This window comes from Chroicocephalus ridibundus, chromosome 5, assembly GCF_963924245.1.
Source record: "Chroicocephalus ridibundus chromosome 5, bChrRid1.1, whole genome shotgun sequence".
In the NCBI taxonomy this organism is placed as follows: Eukaryota; Metazoa; Chordata; class Aves; order Charadriiformes; family Laridae; genus Chroicocephalus; species Chroicocephalus ridibundus.
Window position 1 is genome coordinate 7,677,511 of NC_086288.1, and position 16,788 is coordinate 7,694,298.

The window sequence follows — 16,788 nt, forward strand, 5'->3', positions numbered from 1 at the left end:
GTAAAAACAGGAACGTGCGCTCCGTTGGTGTTGAGCAGTGGGCCAGCAGCAGAGTTCTGTTTTAGGCCAGGCAGTTCATGGTGATTGCACAAGGCTTCTGCTGCTGCTCCAGGGGCAGGTTTTGCTGCAGCACTGCTGATGTGAGGTGCCCTTGTTACATACCAGTGGTGTGGTAAATAGGTAAATGTGTAACTAGAACTCCTTGTGAAGAACAAACAGCGGAGAATACCACATCCTCGGAGAGACTGGAGGGACCGATAACCAGCTTGCAAAATAAATGGAGAAGTTAAAAAAGCTTCTGCGTTTATCTTCCCCAGTCCACACAGAGGTTCCTCTATTATCAGCTCCAACCAGCCATAGTGGTCAAAGAGCCCGACAAACAGAATGATGCTCCAAGTTAAGGCCTTATAAGGCAAGAATGACCAAGAGTTCAGTCCTGCGCGAAAACCACTAGGAACCACCCAAAACCTACCATGAAGCTCCCAGCAGACTTGATGCGCATGTGCCAAGGTGATGTGAATATGGAAATGATTGCTGGGAAGTGTAATGAATACGGAAATGAGTGCTGAGACATGTAATGACCATGCATATTGTGTACGGGTATAAGTCTCTGTGAATCTCACATTTGGTGGACGTGTTAGATGGAGAGATCCCCCGTGTCCCTGGTGCTGAATAAAAGAATGCCTGCTTCTTAAGACTACATTGGTGTGAAGAAGTTCATTCCCGATTTCGGTGACACCCTGGCCATGGCTTTACTTCATTTTCTCGGACAGAGGAGAACCATACAGGTCAGCAAGAGCTGATGGCTGTGCAGGGTGGCTGATCCTTCTGTGCCAGCTCCACTTGTTCATCAAGCGGTGTATGATAGTTACTCTTCTTATTTTAATTGTTCTCTAACTTTGACTATTCTCTTTCCATTAGAGAGCGGTTTCTGTGAAAAATATGTTTTCCAGGCCAATTTGAAAAAAAAAACAAAAATTTGCGCCTGAGTAAAGGCACACAAGTGCTGCTGGAGCACATGCTAGGCATCCATCCCAGGACAGTTTCACAGTGAAAATGAGTTTGTTGGCTTGCTATTATCTCATAACCATGTTTCCCTTTTCTGGTGCAGTGCCATGTGCTAAAGCTTATCTCCTTTCCTCTTGGTCCATAAAAAAAGCTGCCCTTCAATGTGAAGCAGAGGCAGGCAGAACAATCCCCAAGAAATAGCATCCCCTTGTCGCCCCAAAATCTGAACTACTGCAGTGTCCTAGGTAATACAGATTAGAGTGATCCTGCTTCAGACTTTGGAGAAACTGCTCTCTGTGAGTTCAGAGACGCAAGGATCTAGGAGAGCGAGGGGAGAAAGCTGTACCAGTTCCTTCCTCCCCACCTATCCACCAGCTGTGGCCCATACATGTCTCGCACAGGGCTGCCATACACGCCCTTCAGTGCAGGAATATTTTTCCCCACTACACACTTTCCCCCAGGTTTGTTTCAGCCTTTCTGTTTGTAGCACCTCTCTCTGCCCGTGGAGCAATAAGGGTGAGTCTTGGTCCCATTTTGCTTAAAGCTTGACTTGAGAACTTGAAAAGAGTTGGCTAGGAATGTTTTACAGGCTGTTAGAATCAAAGAAAGACCTTATTAAAGAAATACATGCCCTGTGAAAGTACGGAGTCTTCCTAAATAACTGCCTTGCACAAAAGCAAGCACAGCTCGCCAACTGAAAATGCCTTCTGCCTCCAGCCCCACAGCTAAATAGCTCAATAGTTTTTCCCGTTACGTACTGCAGAGCTGCAAGCTGGACTCTCATGCTGCACGCCAAGTTCACCTTTACAGATGTGCATAATAATTCTAGGATTTCCTTTTTTCCTGAATAGAACACAATTCTGCTGAAAAGCAGGAAGATGTCTTATAAATCCATGCTTATCTGAGAATGAGTGGCTGGAGGTTTGCAGTTCCACACAGAATACACATATACTATGTTTAGGAGGAGGTGCACATTTTAGAGTTTTTAAAGGCAAAAACATCCAACTAAATAACACTGCTATTTGAGCTGGCCTGTTTGTGAAAGAACCAGAACATTATCCATGGAAAAATGGGGATAATCGTAATTACCTAAAATATAACTATTTAATGGGTTTAGGTTGTTATTCCCTACCCCACCTCCGTGTATTTTATAGAGGTCAGAGGTGATGAAAATTCAGTAGAAAACAGCTGAAAGGATTACACGATGTGCCCAGAGTGCCCTAGTTTTGATCAACCCAAAGCATTTTAGGTTTTGCATAAATACATTTCAGCAAATTCCAATTCAGCAATGCCTCACTGGCTAAATTTCTGAATACAAAAAGCCAAGCAATCCTTCCCAAATCCATCCCTGTGTTTGAAAGGTACTAGCCTGTATGTACGCGGCACAGACGCTGCTGGCCATGAGCAGCTTCCAGAAGGCTGTGACCGGACAAACTGACACAAATCAGGTTACAGTGCTGTGGGGAGCTTTAATCTGTGCTATTAGAAATTCAATAAGACTCGATGTGACCAAGGTGAGATGAAGCCACTTAGAGACTCTTGAAAATGTTACCTATCATGATGAAGACAGTAATTATGAATGTTAAATATTGTCATTAAATACTGATGCTAAATGTTATTCTTCTAATAATGAACCTCTCAAATTTCAGTCAGGTCTGCTTATATAGTGGACAAAGAGAAACTATCACAGCCGCTCCTTTGTTTTATTCAGTGTTGATTCGGATGGTGTCCTCAGAAGGTTTCTGTGTGCGTGAACTTCCACTCCTCTTGCAAAACAGATGGTCTCACCCACATTGCATGCCCAAGCAGCTCTGTACCCGGGTAAGCACAGCCCCCACGTTATGCAGGAGCGTGTGCTGTCAGACACAGTTATGGACCAGGAAGCATGCTAACGCTTCGACAGCATGGATGTCAAAGGATACGGATGACTGCAAAACAGTGCATGAGCATGGTGCCTGGGCATGTAGCTTACAAACACAGCTGTAGGGCCTGTGATACCAATAGTTCTCTTTCATGCTTCCCACGCTGGGTGACAGAGCCTCTTGTCAGGTAGCAGGGAAGTCACAGCAGCGGTATCTGCATGCTGGGTCCAGCAGCTCAGGGAATGCATAGTGCATCCGGTACATCAAATCCCTGGGGACTTCCCACACTCCTGTGCTTTCTGGATGTGGAACATCTGCAAGAGCTGTGGAAGGAGCTCCACAGACCTCTAGCCAATGTCCCAGTGCTTAACCTGCACCATTACTCATCTGGTCTGCGGGAGACTGGGTCGGCTCCAGCAGGGAGATTCAGAGCTAGGCACTTCCTACTTTCCTCTTGGAACTTCATTCTGTTCCTAATTAACACATCGGCATTTGGGCCAGACCCTAATTGCACAGCTCAGCAGTGCTGTCATTTCCTTGGCACGAGGCTCTAGTCAGTGCTGTGGCCGAGACGGAGGAGGCAGGCAGGGCAGAGAAGTGCCAACTCCACGAGACACATCAGGGAGAGGCAGAGCGCGAGGCCAGAGTCGCTAACCTGACCCATAAGGAGTCCTAAGGCAGGGTGCGAGGTTCTGCTCTTCAAATTTGGCACTTAGCTGTAGGCGGCTCTATGAAGCTTGCTTGCAGAGGCTCCTGCTAGGCACCCATAATGATCCAGACTTTGGGATAAGGTTCAGTTGTTTGTTGTGGCCAGGAAAAGAACCGAGGAGCCCAGAAGCAGAAGGCTTGATGGTTCAATTCTGTCGCTGGTGTTCAGGAGACGAAGGCTTAAATGCTTGCTTTGTGTCTGTTTCTTCATGCCAAGCAGAAGGCTTGCAGTCTCGGGCAACGTGGAGAAGAGCAAAGTGGCTCTCGGTTGTGACAGGCCCGTCCTCGTAGCAAGTGCTGAATTTTCAGAGTAAACAGAAGACATTAAATCCCTCTTCTCAGATTTGGGGGCTGCCTCCGAGGCAGGGAAACCAGAGTTACAAAATTACTTGCTGAAGATGCATGCAAATTGGCCTCCTTTATCCTTCAGAACTCAAAATGGGCTTCTCAAATGTTTTGGGGTTTGGAAGGTCTTGGTTTTAAATACAACCCATGCCTAATATGCTTTAATTGACTTTTAAAAAAATTTTTTTTTGATGCCCTGAATTTTGCAAGCCCCTTCTTTCTTCTCCTTTCTTGGCTACAGGAATCTTGCACTTTGAAGCAGATGTTCCCGAGCAGGGAACTTGTGCTTTGACACACCCTGAATGTCCTGTTAAATGAACGTTACGCGAGCAAAAGGGAACCCATTTTTGTGTCATTTACCACCCCTTTGTGCTGCTGGCAGCACAAACTTCTACCTGTTGCCACTTAAGAGCAGGAGGGCTGGATGACGAGAGCTCTCCCTTTGCTGAAGAACCTCAGTTTACAGAACAACATGAAATGTTTAGGTGAGCAGGATGGATTCTACTGGAAGCCACCCATTTCCAGCTGCGCCGGAGGTGACAGTGTGTTCAGACCTCCCTCAGATGGCTGCGAGCCAGCAAGTGCCTGGCACAGCTGGGAGTTGCACAAGTAGGTGGAAAGATGATCTGTGCTCTGAAGAGGTCTTTGACCCGTGTTTCATCAGGTGCTGTTCTCTTGCACCAAAGGCCAAAGACCTTTGGGGGTTTAACTCCTGGTCAAGGTAGGTCCCGTCAGAGCAAGCCACTGGCTTGTGATGAGGAGCGGTGAGAAGGCCACCTGGAGCCTTCCCCTGCGCACGCTCTGCTGCCTGGCCCTGGCACCCGCGTTTAAGCCCTGGCCTTGGCCCCAGCCCTTGCGTGGGCTCTGCTGTGGGTGTGCCGCGCCTGGCTCTGTACCTCACGGATCCTGATGTGGCTTCGCTTCTCGGTGTGACCAGGGACCTGCCCCGTCCCTGCAGCCTGGCCTGGTGGTTGGCAGACTCTGGCTGACCCTTTCACTGTTGTGGCACCTTCTCTGCGTCCTTGTCCTTGCTGAGGAGCTGCGGGGCAGTGCCCCGTCGGTGCAATGCCGGTGTCTCCCCCACCTTCTCCTGCCAAGAATCCTCGCTGCGCCGCTCCCTTGCACCTGGAAGGGGCAGAGCAGGGTTGGGAAGGTAAAGAGCACGATCACACAGAGATGTTGTTGCTGCAGCATCTTCTCCAGTCAGCGAGGCAGCGTTTCAGAGAGGTGGAATACGTAAGCCCTTAGGCTGATGCAGATGTGTTTGAAGAGACGGAAGTAAAAGAGGTTCTGTGGAGGCACATGTGCTCTCCGGTGTCTGGATGGGTGTAAATTAGTGCTGTGATGAATGTGTTAATTAGTCAAAATGAACACGCATTCAGGAGTTTCCAGGAGTTCAGGCCTTCTCTTGCATTGTGCCCGGGTGCAGAAGCCTTGTGGATTTCAACTTAAACTTTCCTGATGCACATGAACAAAGGCTTTCCCAGCTCAGCATAACATTGCTCTTTGAATACACGAGTCCGACTCAGGCATACTGAAGCAGACAGACTGCAGGATTTTCATTAGGTTGGATTATTTGCCTTGTAACGTAAGGAGAAAAATAGTCCAGCTTGGTCTGCATTCTCATGTAATAAATCACATGCTCTAGCATGCACGAAACTTAGGAGGGCACACTAATTTTTAGAGAAATACTGCACAGTTTTCACAGGAAGGTGCCTGGGAATTGCAGATGAGCAGTGTGAGAAATGATAGGCACAAAGGGTGTATTACTTGAACCTCTAGAACCTGGTCATGACTTTCACTGCTGAAGACGCCTTTGTGGTAACAAACTGTATTTATTTGGAATAAGGCATGGTGCTAATGCATAATTGATAATGGATGTAATTAGGTATGACATTACAAATGAGGCTGTATTCTTTCAGGTACTCACTACAGAAGCACACGAAACTGCGAGTGTTCAATATAGAGCACGTCATTGCTTTTAAATTGGAAAAGAGACACTGAGGTGAAACAGGCCACCCACCTGCTCTATAAATTGCGTCTTGCAAGATACCTTTGCTCTCGGGGATGAGTTTGGATTAACATGTTCTCAGGCAATGCCTTTGCACTTAAGTAGGCATCTGTGCTGTCCCAAAAATGGCCTTCGTGGGAATTCCCCTCTGCCTCAGCACTCGGGGACAGAGGCAATGCGATGCACAGACAAAGCAGCCCTTTAGACTTCAAGAGCTGCATCTCTGCTTTGTTATCACTCCACGTTACGCAGGCGTGTCCCTGCTGCAGGTGTGGAACAAACCCTTAGGTGCTTGGCAATGGGGGCCTGGAAGCATCTGTCTTAGTTCTGCTCTGCATCAAACCAGCTGTACTATGCTCAGCACATGTTCCGTTTTCACTCGTGCCTCTGGGAAATGAGAATCATTTTTCACGTTTCACTGGGTGCTTCTCTGCCCAATGACTGCATCAAATTTGACATCAGTCAGCTTTTTCAGAACATTCAGGGCACGTTCTGGAAGCAACCTGAAAGAGATAATAACATGACAGTAAATGTAGGATAAGAGACTTAAATTATGGAGAAAAAAGCAGCGCCACAGGTGAAGGAAGAGCTGCTCTGGGAGCGGAATGTGTGCGCACACACATGGACTGAGACCAAGACTTAAACCAGGTGTTATTTCCAAAGAGCATGTAGGCCTCATCAGTATGTGAATAGTTTTAACTCCAATCCCACCCATCTGCTTTAATGACAGTTCCAGGACAGGTATCTACTGGGCAGTATTTGGCTTGCAATATTGCCGCAGATTCCAGGAAATTTTAATATTGAACACAGATGTGTGCATTTGCTTTCTCTTTGCTCTCAAAAACTTATCTGGTTAATTTGGAGAATTCTTGGGGGGAAAAAAACAAACACCAAACATCTTTACACCTCCTCATAAAAAGAAATATGGGGTAGACCCAAGTTTGCTAGCTTTCCCAAACAGGAAATTACTGTTTCATGAGATACTGTAGTAGTTAACTGAAAACTTAATTTAGCTGTTCTGATGTTAATTCCAGATTTGGAACCTGAACTGTGGTGAAAACATCCCCTCAGCAGAGCAGCTGCACTGGATATTAAAGACATCTGAGAGGACAAATCTTGCTACATGGCAGAGCTAAGCTATAGAGACCTTTTGAAGCAACTTTACCAGCCCCCGTGAACTCAGTCTTTGGTGTTGACATGAAGAAACAAATACTAGTAAGTAGCAGGTCCTCAGCTCTGTCTGAAACTTCTGTGAAGCTGCGGTTTCAGCGAAAGTGTTGTTTGCAGGCAAAAGGGAAATGGCGATCTGTGAAGAAAATGTGTTCTCTTGCACTCCCCCTCCCTCCCTATCAGCTTGTCGAGCAGTTGGGTTCTCCACTGAGAAGAGCTAGCTGGAGAAAGTGCGTCACAAGGACCTATAAGAGGGCTCAGAAAAATCTTTATGTATGATGTCTGCTGTTGTCATTAGAAAGAATCACTGCACTATTTGGTTAACTTGTGATGTGTTGTGGAATAAAACTCAATGTGTTCTAAAATGAAACTTAATCTTGAATCAGATGTTACAAGCTTGTAACTTCAGGCTTGTACACTCAGCAAGTTATATTTGATGCAGGTGAAAGGTTTTCAGGGTTTTTTTGTTTATTTTTCTAGTTACCTTTCAAGAAGTAAAGCAATGCGTTGATTTGATGGAACAAAAACCATCTTCTGGTTGGTCAGTATTCCTTCCATCAGGGCCTCTACAACTTCTTCAATCTCCAAAATCTTTCCAAGCCTACACGGGAAAGCATACACGTAAGAGCTACTGTGGTAAAACAGGGGTGGGACCAGCTGATGTAGGATGCTTCACATATGCACAAACTCAGGTCAGTCAAAGGCAATCGCTATGTGGGTTGAAGAACACCACAGATTTTCTTTAGCCAACGGTATATACTGGTTTTATATCGTCAGCTTCTATAGTCAGCCTAAAGCTGGGGCTAATATGTAGTGCCTTGATGCGAAGGAAGGACTGGAAAGCAGAGTTTCGATAGTTACCTTGTACTGGGGTTTTTGACAAATCCCGTGTTTATAAAAACCGGACAAAGACACGTAGTTTTTATCCCATCCTTTCCCAGGGTAGACAGCTCCTCTGTCAGAGCTTTATGAAATCCAACCGCAGCAAACTTGCTTGAACTGCAGGAGTGGAAAAAGCCCACATGAGAAGGCAGAAATACTATTTTTAACTTCCTACACCTGGAAATGGCCTAAAAGATCACACAGCACTTACTAGGAGGCAAAAAATGCAGTCTAGCTGAGAGGAAAGGGCAGGGAATAAATCTAACTTCCCCTGTGCCAGAGTGTAGTGCTGGAGTCGATATTGCTGCTTACAGCAGTACTTGTGGGACGCAGAGCGGGTGTCTTTCAGAAAAAGTCACCTTAGTGGTGAACAGACAGACGAATGTTCTTAGAGTTCTCAGAAAATGGGAACTAATCTGCATCAATTGATGGACTTCCTATTCTTCCCACGTGAGAAGATTCTTAGAAGGAATTCAGCTTCAGTCTGTAAAATTAAGAAGGACGGGCAGAGTAGAAATGGCGAAAAAATCTCCACCGTTTCTCATACCACGCAGGAGTGTCTTGGGACATTTGCATGTGAGCTTTGAAACAGAGGAGCGATATGCAGGCAAAAATGAGAAACATACTGCCACAGACACGGGAGCAGGCCAGGAGTATAAATTAACTCCAAAGACAGTGGAGCCAGAGAATCAGTTTATTGAGTGCTATTCATTTGGACAGTGTCATCCCAGTAAAATCCCTGGCTGGGGAGTTCGCACGTTGCTGACAGTGAGTGAGGCTCTAAGGAGTGTTCCCAGGGGAAGATTGCTCTGCCGGGAGCTGCTGTTATAGAATATATGCAATCTACCAGTTTTTCTGTTCACGTACAGTGATTTTTCTAGATGTGTTTCAAGTAGAAAGGCAATTTAACCTCATGATGGCAGAAGTATTTCTATACACTAGTCACTACCACAATGGTAGAAAGACCAAAAGCTACGCATTAGGGGTTTACTTTACAACTCTACAACAACTCACAGAAGCGCTGCTTTCTCAGAAGGAGAAGGGAAGGGGATACCTTTTTTGCTGCTAAGCAAAAGCCTGGATCGGTGAGGGAGAGAAAAAAAGGAGAAGCTTTCATTAGTTGATGAGTCACGTGACTCTTCCTTCATGCAAGCACTGCTCCTCATTCAGGCAGAGCTAATAAGCAAATCGGTGGGAACCTCCAGGCATCCTTAAGTGCTGGCTGTTGTGCTTTTTTCCACCTCGGCATGGTCCTTTGGACGTACCGTATTCAGTGGGAGGATTGTTTTGGTTCCTCTGTGCTTGCAGACGGTGAAGACACAATTAAAAAAAAAAAAGGAAGAGAGCAGATTTTAAAATCACTTACCAGTAAGCCACCATGAAGGAAGTCACCAAATGACCCGCTGCTGAAGCCACCGTGACAATGTGACCGTGGTTGTTGTTCATCATGGTTGGCAGAAAAGCTCTTGTGGTCTTGAAAGTCATTTAAAACAGGAGACAAAAATGCAGGGGGAGACAGGGAAGGAGGAAAAGAACAATGTTTTCTTAGGCATATTCAACACTGACCCTGACTCTCATTAATTCAGTGACTAATGCTAGTGCTAATGCTATGCCCTGCACAGCACCTCAGATTCTCAGAGCCACAGAGATACCTGTTCTCCATTCAGGTGGTACAACTGGCAACCTAGTTTCCAAATGGGAATATTTCAGGAAGTCGGCTATAAACAGCAGCTGATTCTCCCATCTTTCCTATGCTGCTCTTTAGGTTACGGGTGTCAGGAGCGGCGCTGGCAGTGTCTCACCCCAACAACCTCACAATAAAACGTTTGTCAATCTATAGCTTCTCTTTTCGTCTGCCACAAACAACAAGTCCTTAACAGCTGAAACCCTCCCACTCTGCAAGCCCTGCTGACAGCTGCCCTACCCCAGGGGTCAGCTGCAGGCGTGCCAAAGACCCAGTGCCCAGCTCTGGTAGGGCCCACCTTGACTCAGACTGCTGGGAGAAAGTCCGCAGAGAGATGAGAGGCAGCAGTCACGAGGAGGGGCAGGAGTGATGGGAGATGGGCTCGGAAGTACCTCGTGGAACCAGGAGGGAAGGCGGTGACACAGCGAGGTACAAACCGCGAGGGGAAGAGCACCCGGGGAGACTGGCCATGCTGGTGGGTGCAGTCAGGGAGGGGCCAGTCCTCACTGTGCCGCTCTGGCTGGGCTCTGCTGGGAGCTGCAGGGCTGGCCCTCCCCAGCCCTGCCCAACCTGCACTTGCCTGGCCATTCGGTGGCCCAGTGTGCCAGTGTGCCAGCTGCCTTTTGTGTGGGTCAGCTGATAAAAGCTTTGCTTTGTATTTTTCAGCCGTGTATCTTCTACTTGCAGGGTCTCGGTGCTCAGCTGCGGGTGCCCAAACTACCTGATGCGATAAGGATCACAAATCCACCTACAACAGAGACCAACCCACGCTCGGATGAAGCCGAAATGAAAAAACGGGGCCAGGCTCAGGTCAGCGTGAGTCAGGTCAATCAAGTTTCCCAACAGTCAGTCTAGCTGGGTGCCCCTGTGCTATACACGTCCGAAAGACGCTTTTGTCATTCACTGGCAGCTGAAAATAATTGTTAGTCTAAATATACCTCCTCAACAACGCTCCCAAATGAAGGTAGGTATGAAGATGGTAGTGGCCCTTACCCACATGTGAGCAAGAATGTTGACTTCAAACATCCTTTCAATTTGGTGGTCCTGAGTCGAGAGCAGGTCGGCAGCTGTAATCACACCAGCGTTATTCACCAGGATCGAGACATCTCCAATGTCCTTTTTCACCTTTTGGACAGAAAAAAACCAGAAAGGTGCGTGTCATTTGTTACCAAAAAAATGCAAGGCTGGGGAAGACAATTCATTCAACTCTTAGCGTTGTTGCTTTTAGGGAGAGGAAGACCCTGTGGGAGGAACTGTGCAGTAGTACCAGGAAATCTGCTTTTGATCTGATGCTTCTCCCTTAAATGCTACCAGTATTTACAGTCTTCCACACGTTGCCTACAGACACAGCGTGCTCTGTGTAGTCACAGTTGGGACTACAGACGTTCAGACTGTTTTGAGCCAGCTGGGCCATATCCTTTACAATGAAATGTTTCAAATGTCCCCACTGTTGTCCATGTGCTGTTCAGGAAACTAAAAGGCAAAAGTTCCTTCAGGGGCCGGAAGTCAAAAGAACAAACTTGGCAACGAGGCGTGATAGGCTGGAGCCTCACAAAACAGGATGAGGCTGGCTGTGATCTCGGAAGCGCTACTTCGCTCTCCGCACAGGAAGCGGCAACAAGTGGGCAGATTCCAGGGCTTGCATGATTTGCACACAACCCCTCTTTGTAGGAATGTGTCTGAGAGAAAATGGCCACGTGAGCCAGCCTCCCTACTGTGAGAGATTAGATTAAGAGCAAAACAGGTGGTAGAAGATGGAATTAGTACATGGGAAAAACGGGAACCGAGAAGGTAGAAAACATGTTGTGCTAATGACTGAGCAATTTACTGTGCGAATTCTTGTAACCAATCTGATGTGTGAATGAACTGCACGCACAGCGCGGGGACAGGGTCACTAGCTAATCAGAAATAAGCGAGTCGCGTGTACGGCTACAACACAGGGTCTAAAAGATGATGATCTGTGCTTAATAAAGGGCTTCTGTTGCTTCACATTGGATCGTCTGGAGTCCAGTTATTTCTCCTCACCTCTTCTCTTGTTTTCCTGACTTGTCTGAAAATCGAGCACGTTTGGGTAAGCCTTTGGATGTGCCCTTGCTCCCCTACCTTCTCTGCAGCACTGTAGATTTCCTCCCTTTTGCTGCAGTCCACCACAAAGGCTTGAACAGTGGCTCCCAGCCTTTCGCATTCTGCTGCCGTGTCCTCAACGCCATGCTGTAAGAGGCAGAAAAGAAAGACATGCATGTGAAACTGTACCCTGCCCACGTGCTGCTGCCTGGGCACTGCGGCAGACCAGGTAGAGGCTGAAGATTTGTCCTGATCGCATAACCGCTGCCAAGCCCCTCAACAGCTCACGGCTACCCAGGCAAAGAGCTGTAGCCGGGGTCCACGGGAGGACGAGTATTCCAACCTTAAATTTTGGAGCAGCGTAGAGTGACTGCCAGAAAGAATGTGGCAACAAGAGTGAGTTTGCCTTTGTAAAGCATACATAGCTAGGCTGCAGAAAGGGGGCACTCGGTGACTTTCACAGCACAGCAGGCAGACACCGTGACTGTAAGCAGAGCTCTTCAAACACAGGCCCAGCTGACTGCCCCCAGATAAGAAAAGTGCCTTCCTGTATTCACAGGCCTGATGGGAGAACAGAGGTGGGCTCCAAAGTGCACAATGCAGAGACACATCTCTCACGAGAAAAGCATTTGACACACACAGAACAGAAGGCTCCCCTAAGGCATTATGTCAACCCGCTGAGTGAGTGCGGAAGTCACTTTGCTGTAGGCTTGTCCCCAGGTGCCAGAAAGCCGTGCCAGTGGGGAGCTGTGCAGTGAAAACCCCCACTTCACAAATGGCCTGGGACAGGAGCTGTGCGCGTCCCTGGGGCGGGTGACCGGGCAGCTCCACTCCGCTCCAGCTGCTGCTGAAGGCTGATGGCCCCCAGGAACGAGGCCTTTCTCAAGGCAGTTGGATCCGGGAAGCACGCTCCTAAAACCTTCGGGATCCACCACCTCCTTTGGCATTGTATTTCAGGGCCTGCTTACACCCACCCTTGTAATCTATTTCCCAGCACCAAAGCCAGGTTCACTCGCTACGAAGTTTATTCGTTTTTCCCCCACTCCAGTGAACACGGACAACACAACAGCAGCCCTTTACACATGGAGAGACCGGTACCATGCCTCCTCCCGCCCCTCCAGAGCCTGGCCTTAGCCATGATGCCTACCATGAACAGACACTGAAAATATGCAACAATATCCTTCCTAATTATGCAACCCCTTACGCTAGGCTTGTCTTGGGTTTTCTTTGTTTGTTTGCTTGTTTCTGGTGGGCTGGCGTTTTTTTGCAGCTTCAGGATGACACCATGAACTCCTCTGCAGTTTCTAATCCACTGTGTCAGAACGTTTCGCGTGCACTGCTGCCCAGCCACTCACTCTCTACAGCAAATCACTCCTATGCGCACCAGTTTGCCTTGATCCCTACTGACTGATACTCTGCATGTTTGTACCTGTCCGTCCTCCACTTGCCAATGCCTTTTTGTGCTCTAGTGCATTTAGCTGAAGTAGAGTTTGAGCTAGGGTAAATGTTTAGCCAGGAGCCCTCTACACGTGTAACTGCGCCAGAAGGCAGCGGGGCTCACACACAGCTCAACGCAGTGAACGCCATCAATATGAGTACACGGACACGTCTTCCAGCTGTGTACGCAAAATATCTGGGGCCAGAAAGAGAGCACGCAGAAGGTACACCTGCTTCTCTGTAGAAACGAGCTTCTGCTCCGCGCGTGCCTTTTTCTGCCAGCTTGGGCAGCGGTTCCAAGAGCAGCTTGCTGACCACCGCCCTCCCTCTCGCAGGTACTCTTTGACGTGCTGTGCATGCTGCCTCGCCGCCTAGCACTGAGTCACTCTGGGACCCGGACACCCACATCCTCCGGTGCCAGTGGGGCCAAACCCTCTCCTGGCGCTCAGCGTCCCAGCTGGTAAGCCGACCGCAAGCCCATGGGAGCGGAGGTGGAAGGAGGTGCTGCGGTTGCAACCTGGATGCAGCCCTTCCTACACTACTAAAAGCCAGCGGCCTCGAACGTTAACAGGTCAGGACACAAATTGTACCATTACCTTATTGATGTCCCACAGAACCAGCCTGCTTTGACGCTTGGCGAACTCGAAGGCAGTCGCTCTCCCTACGCCATGGCCAGCACCCGTGATGAGCACAAGCTCTCCGCTGACAGACTTTCTCTTCACGGGGACAAACAGCTTCACAAAAGCCTCCAAGTAGGAGTAGATGAGTGTACCCAAAAACAGGAGAAGACCCACAAACGGATTCATCGTTTTTTCTGAAAGCCTTCTGATTGCAGAACGGAACTTTAATCTCTACTGACGAGGACGTGGGTTGTTGATTTACCACGGCCCTCTGCCCCGGCAGGCCTCACCGCCCCGCCCCGCCCCGCCCCGGCCCGGCTCGGCCGGGCCTCAGCCTCCCCCCGCCGCCCCTTTCACGGAGCCCGCCATCGCCGAGGCGGGGCCGCCGTCGGGGCGCGAGGAGCGGCGGCAGCCAACGGTCCAACCGGCCGCGCGCCCGGCCACCCCTCCCAGCGGGCGCAGCAACCAATCAGAGAGCGGCGGTTGGGGAGGCCCCACTTGTAAGGGGCGAGGGCCGTTGGGGGCCGCGGCTGTCGGGCGGGGGGTTCCCCCGAGCCGGCCTGCAGCGGGCGGTCCCCGGCGGCTCCTGCCCGGGAAGGGGGTCACTCGGAGCGGGCTGCCTTGCCCAGCCCCGCGCTGAACTCGCTGTCTGGTGGCCCGGTGCTGGGTGCGCAGGTGAGAGGTGTGGGAGCCTGCACCTCCGTTCCGTTGTAGCAGAAGGCGTACGGATTGACCCTCTCGTTATGGAGAAGCACAGCTGCAGCTCGCTGAGCCTTACAGCTGGTAGGATGTGCTGGACGCAGCTGTCAAAGGAGCTACTGCTCTTTTGTCAAAGGGGCTACTGAAGTGTGGCTCTTGGGCAGTTTCTGCCCCTTTGGCTGAGCAAAACGCGGTTGGTGGAGCTGGGAAAAAACCTCAGTGTTTCGCCCTTTGTTGTGATCTTGCCAGGTGGCATCCATCGGTGTCCCCCTGCCGTGGCTGTTCTTTCTCCCCTTTGTTTGCCCCTGCACGGGTGACAGTGTGGGTGCCTTGGTGTTCCTCTCCCAGGCCTTCATCTCAAGAGCGGCAAAGCATGTTCTTATTTGTTGTTTGCTGCAGGTGGAAGAGGGACAGAAGCGGCAATAAAAAATCGCTCGTGCAGTTACTGGCAAAGACATCGTGAGGGTCCCTTCAGCTCTCTATTGTAATTCTGTCTCAAATCCTGCTGTGTGACTGCCCAGTCGCTCAGTCTCGTGAGGTCCTTGAGCGGTTTTCTTCATGTTGAGTCCAAGTCCATCCTTCCTTCTTTTGCATACCTTGGTGTGGTCAACAGATTTGTCACCTACCTATCTCTTCCAGGTCACTTAACGAAATATGAATGGCACAAGTCCTTTCAACCTGTGGGACTCCACGGGTTAACTCCTGGCTGGCTCTTCCCTCTTATTCTGTCTTTTTAATTAGTTATCCATGGTCAGACTTTCCATCTTATGCTATGGCTGCTTAGTTTCCTCAAGTCCTTTGGAACATGCCATGAATTGGGTCGTCCATATCTAATTGAGTCTAAATTGCACAACTCACACTTGGACTTTCTTGTGTGTAATGAAGTATCCAGAACCTTAACCAGAACAGAAATGCTTAGAGCAAATGGGAGAAAACTAGTTTCAGTTGACCCATGTGCTCTAATGGTGTAACTCCATGGTCTTATTTTAAAAGCATTGCTGACCTTACTCCTTTGCTTTTCAGTTAGAAAACTAGATGCATCCAGGTCATGTTCATAACGTTACTTACGGATATTTTTGAGCTGGCTGGGGGAGAGTGAAGGCTGCATGAACATCTGTCCTCTGACCAAAATCAGTCCCCACTTAAAACTAGAGCCGTTGAAAAGGATTTTTTTTGTACCGATGTTTTGGTTGCACCGTTGCTCATCTTGTCTGCAGGAGACTGGGTCGGCTCCAGCAGGGAGATTCAGAGCTAGGCACTTCCTACTTTCCTCTTGGAACTTCATTCTGTTCCTAATTAACACATCGGCATTTGGGCCAGACCCTAATTGCACAGCTCAGCAGTGCTGTCATTTCCTTGGCACGAGGCTCCAGTCAGTGCTGTGGCCGAGACGGAGGAGGCAGGCAGGGCAGAGAAGTGCCAACTCCACGAGACACATCAGGGAGAGGCAGAGCGCGAGGCCAGAGTCGCTAACCTGACCCATAAGGAGTCCTAAGCCAGGGTGCGAGGTTCTGCTCTTCAAATTTGGCACTTAGCTGTAGGCGGCTCTATGAAGCTTGCTCGCAGAGGCTCCTGCTAGGCACCCATAATGATCCAGACTTTGGGATAAGGTTCAGTTGTTTGTGCTCTGAAGAGGTCTTTGACCCGTGTTTCATCAGGTGCTGTTCTCTTGCACCAAAGGCCAAAGACCTTTGGGGGTTTAACTCCTGGTCAAGGTAGGTCCCGTCAGAGCAAGCCACTAGCCTGTGATGAGGAGCGGTGAGAAGGCCACCTGGAGCCTTCCCCTGCGCACGCTCTGCTGCCTGGCCCTGGCACCCGCATTTAAGCCCTGGCCTTGGCCCCAGCCCTTGCATGGGCTCTGCTGTGGGTGTGCCGCGCCTGGCTCTGTACCTCACGGATCCTGATGTGGCTTCGCTTCTCGGTGTGACCAGGGACCTGCCTCGTCCCTGCAGCCTGGCCTGGTGGTCGGCAGACTCTGGCTGACCCTTTCACTGTTGTGGCACCTTCTCTACGTCCTTGTCCTTGTCCTTGCTCGGGAGCTGCGGGGCAGTGCCCCGTCGGTGCAATGCCAGCGTCACCCCCACCTTCTCCTGCCAAGAATCCTCGCTACGCCGCTCCCTTGCACCTGGAAGGGGCAGAGCAGGGTTGGGAAGGTAAAGAGCACGATCACACAGAGATGTTGTTGCTGCCGCATCTTCTCCAGTCAGCGAGGCAGCGTTTCAGAGAGGTGGAATACATAAGCCCTTAGGCTGATGCAGATGTGTTTGAAGAGACGGAAGTAAAAGAGGTTCTGTGGAG

At 49.4% G+C, this 16,788-nt stretch overlaps 1 protein-coding gene and 1 long non-coding RNA gene across 2 annotated transcripts; one reads left to right on the forward strand and one right to left on the reverse strand.

Annotated features, from left to right (window-relative positions):
- The first annotated feature begins 1 nt into the window (after position 1).
- LOC134515810 (uncharacterized) lies at positions 2-10,656 on the forward strand. The gene is made up of 3 exons (XR_010071121.1): positions 2-788; positions 6,969-7,149; positions 10,358-10,656. It is a non-coding gene; the product is annotated as an uncharacterized LOC134515810 (long non-coding RNA).
- On the reverse strand, positions 5,739-14,102 carry LOC134515809 (estradiol 17-beta-dehydrogenase 11-like). The gene is made up of 7 exons (XM_063335208.1): positions 13,768-14,102; positions 11,774-11,881; positions 10,664-10,795; positions 9,353-9,459; positions 7,966-8,103; positions 7,589-7,705; positions 5,739-6,437 (listed from the first exon to the last, which is right to left on the reverse strand). The coding sequence occupies exons 1-7, from the start codon at positions 13,975-13,977 to the stop codon at positions 6,350-6,352; spliced, it is 900 nt and encodes a 299-aa protein (XP_063191278.1). The 5' UTR covers positions 13,978-14,102; the 3' UTR covers positions 5,739-6,349.
- Positions 14,103-16,788: the final 2,686 nt, after the last annotated feature.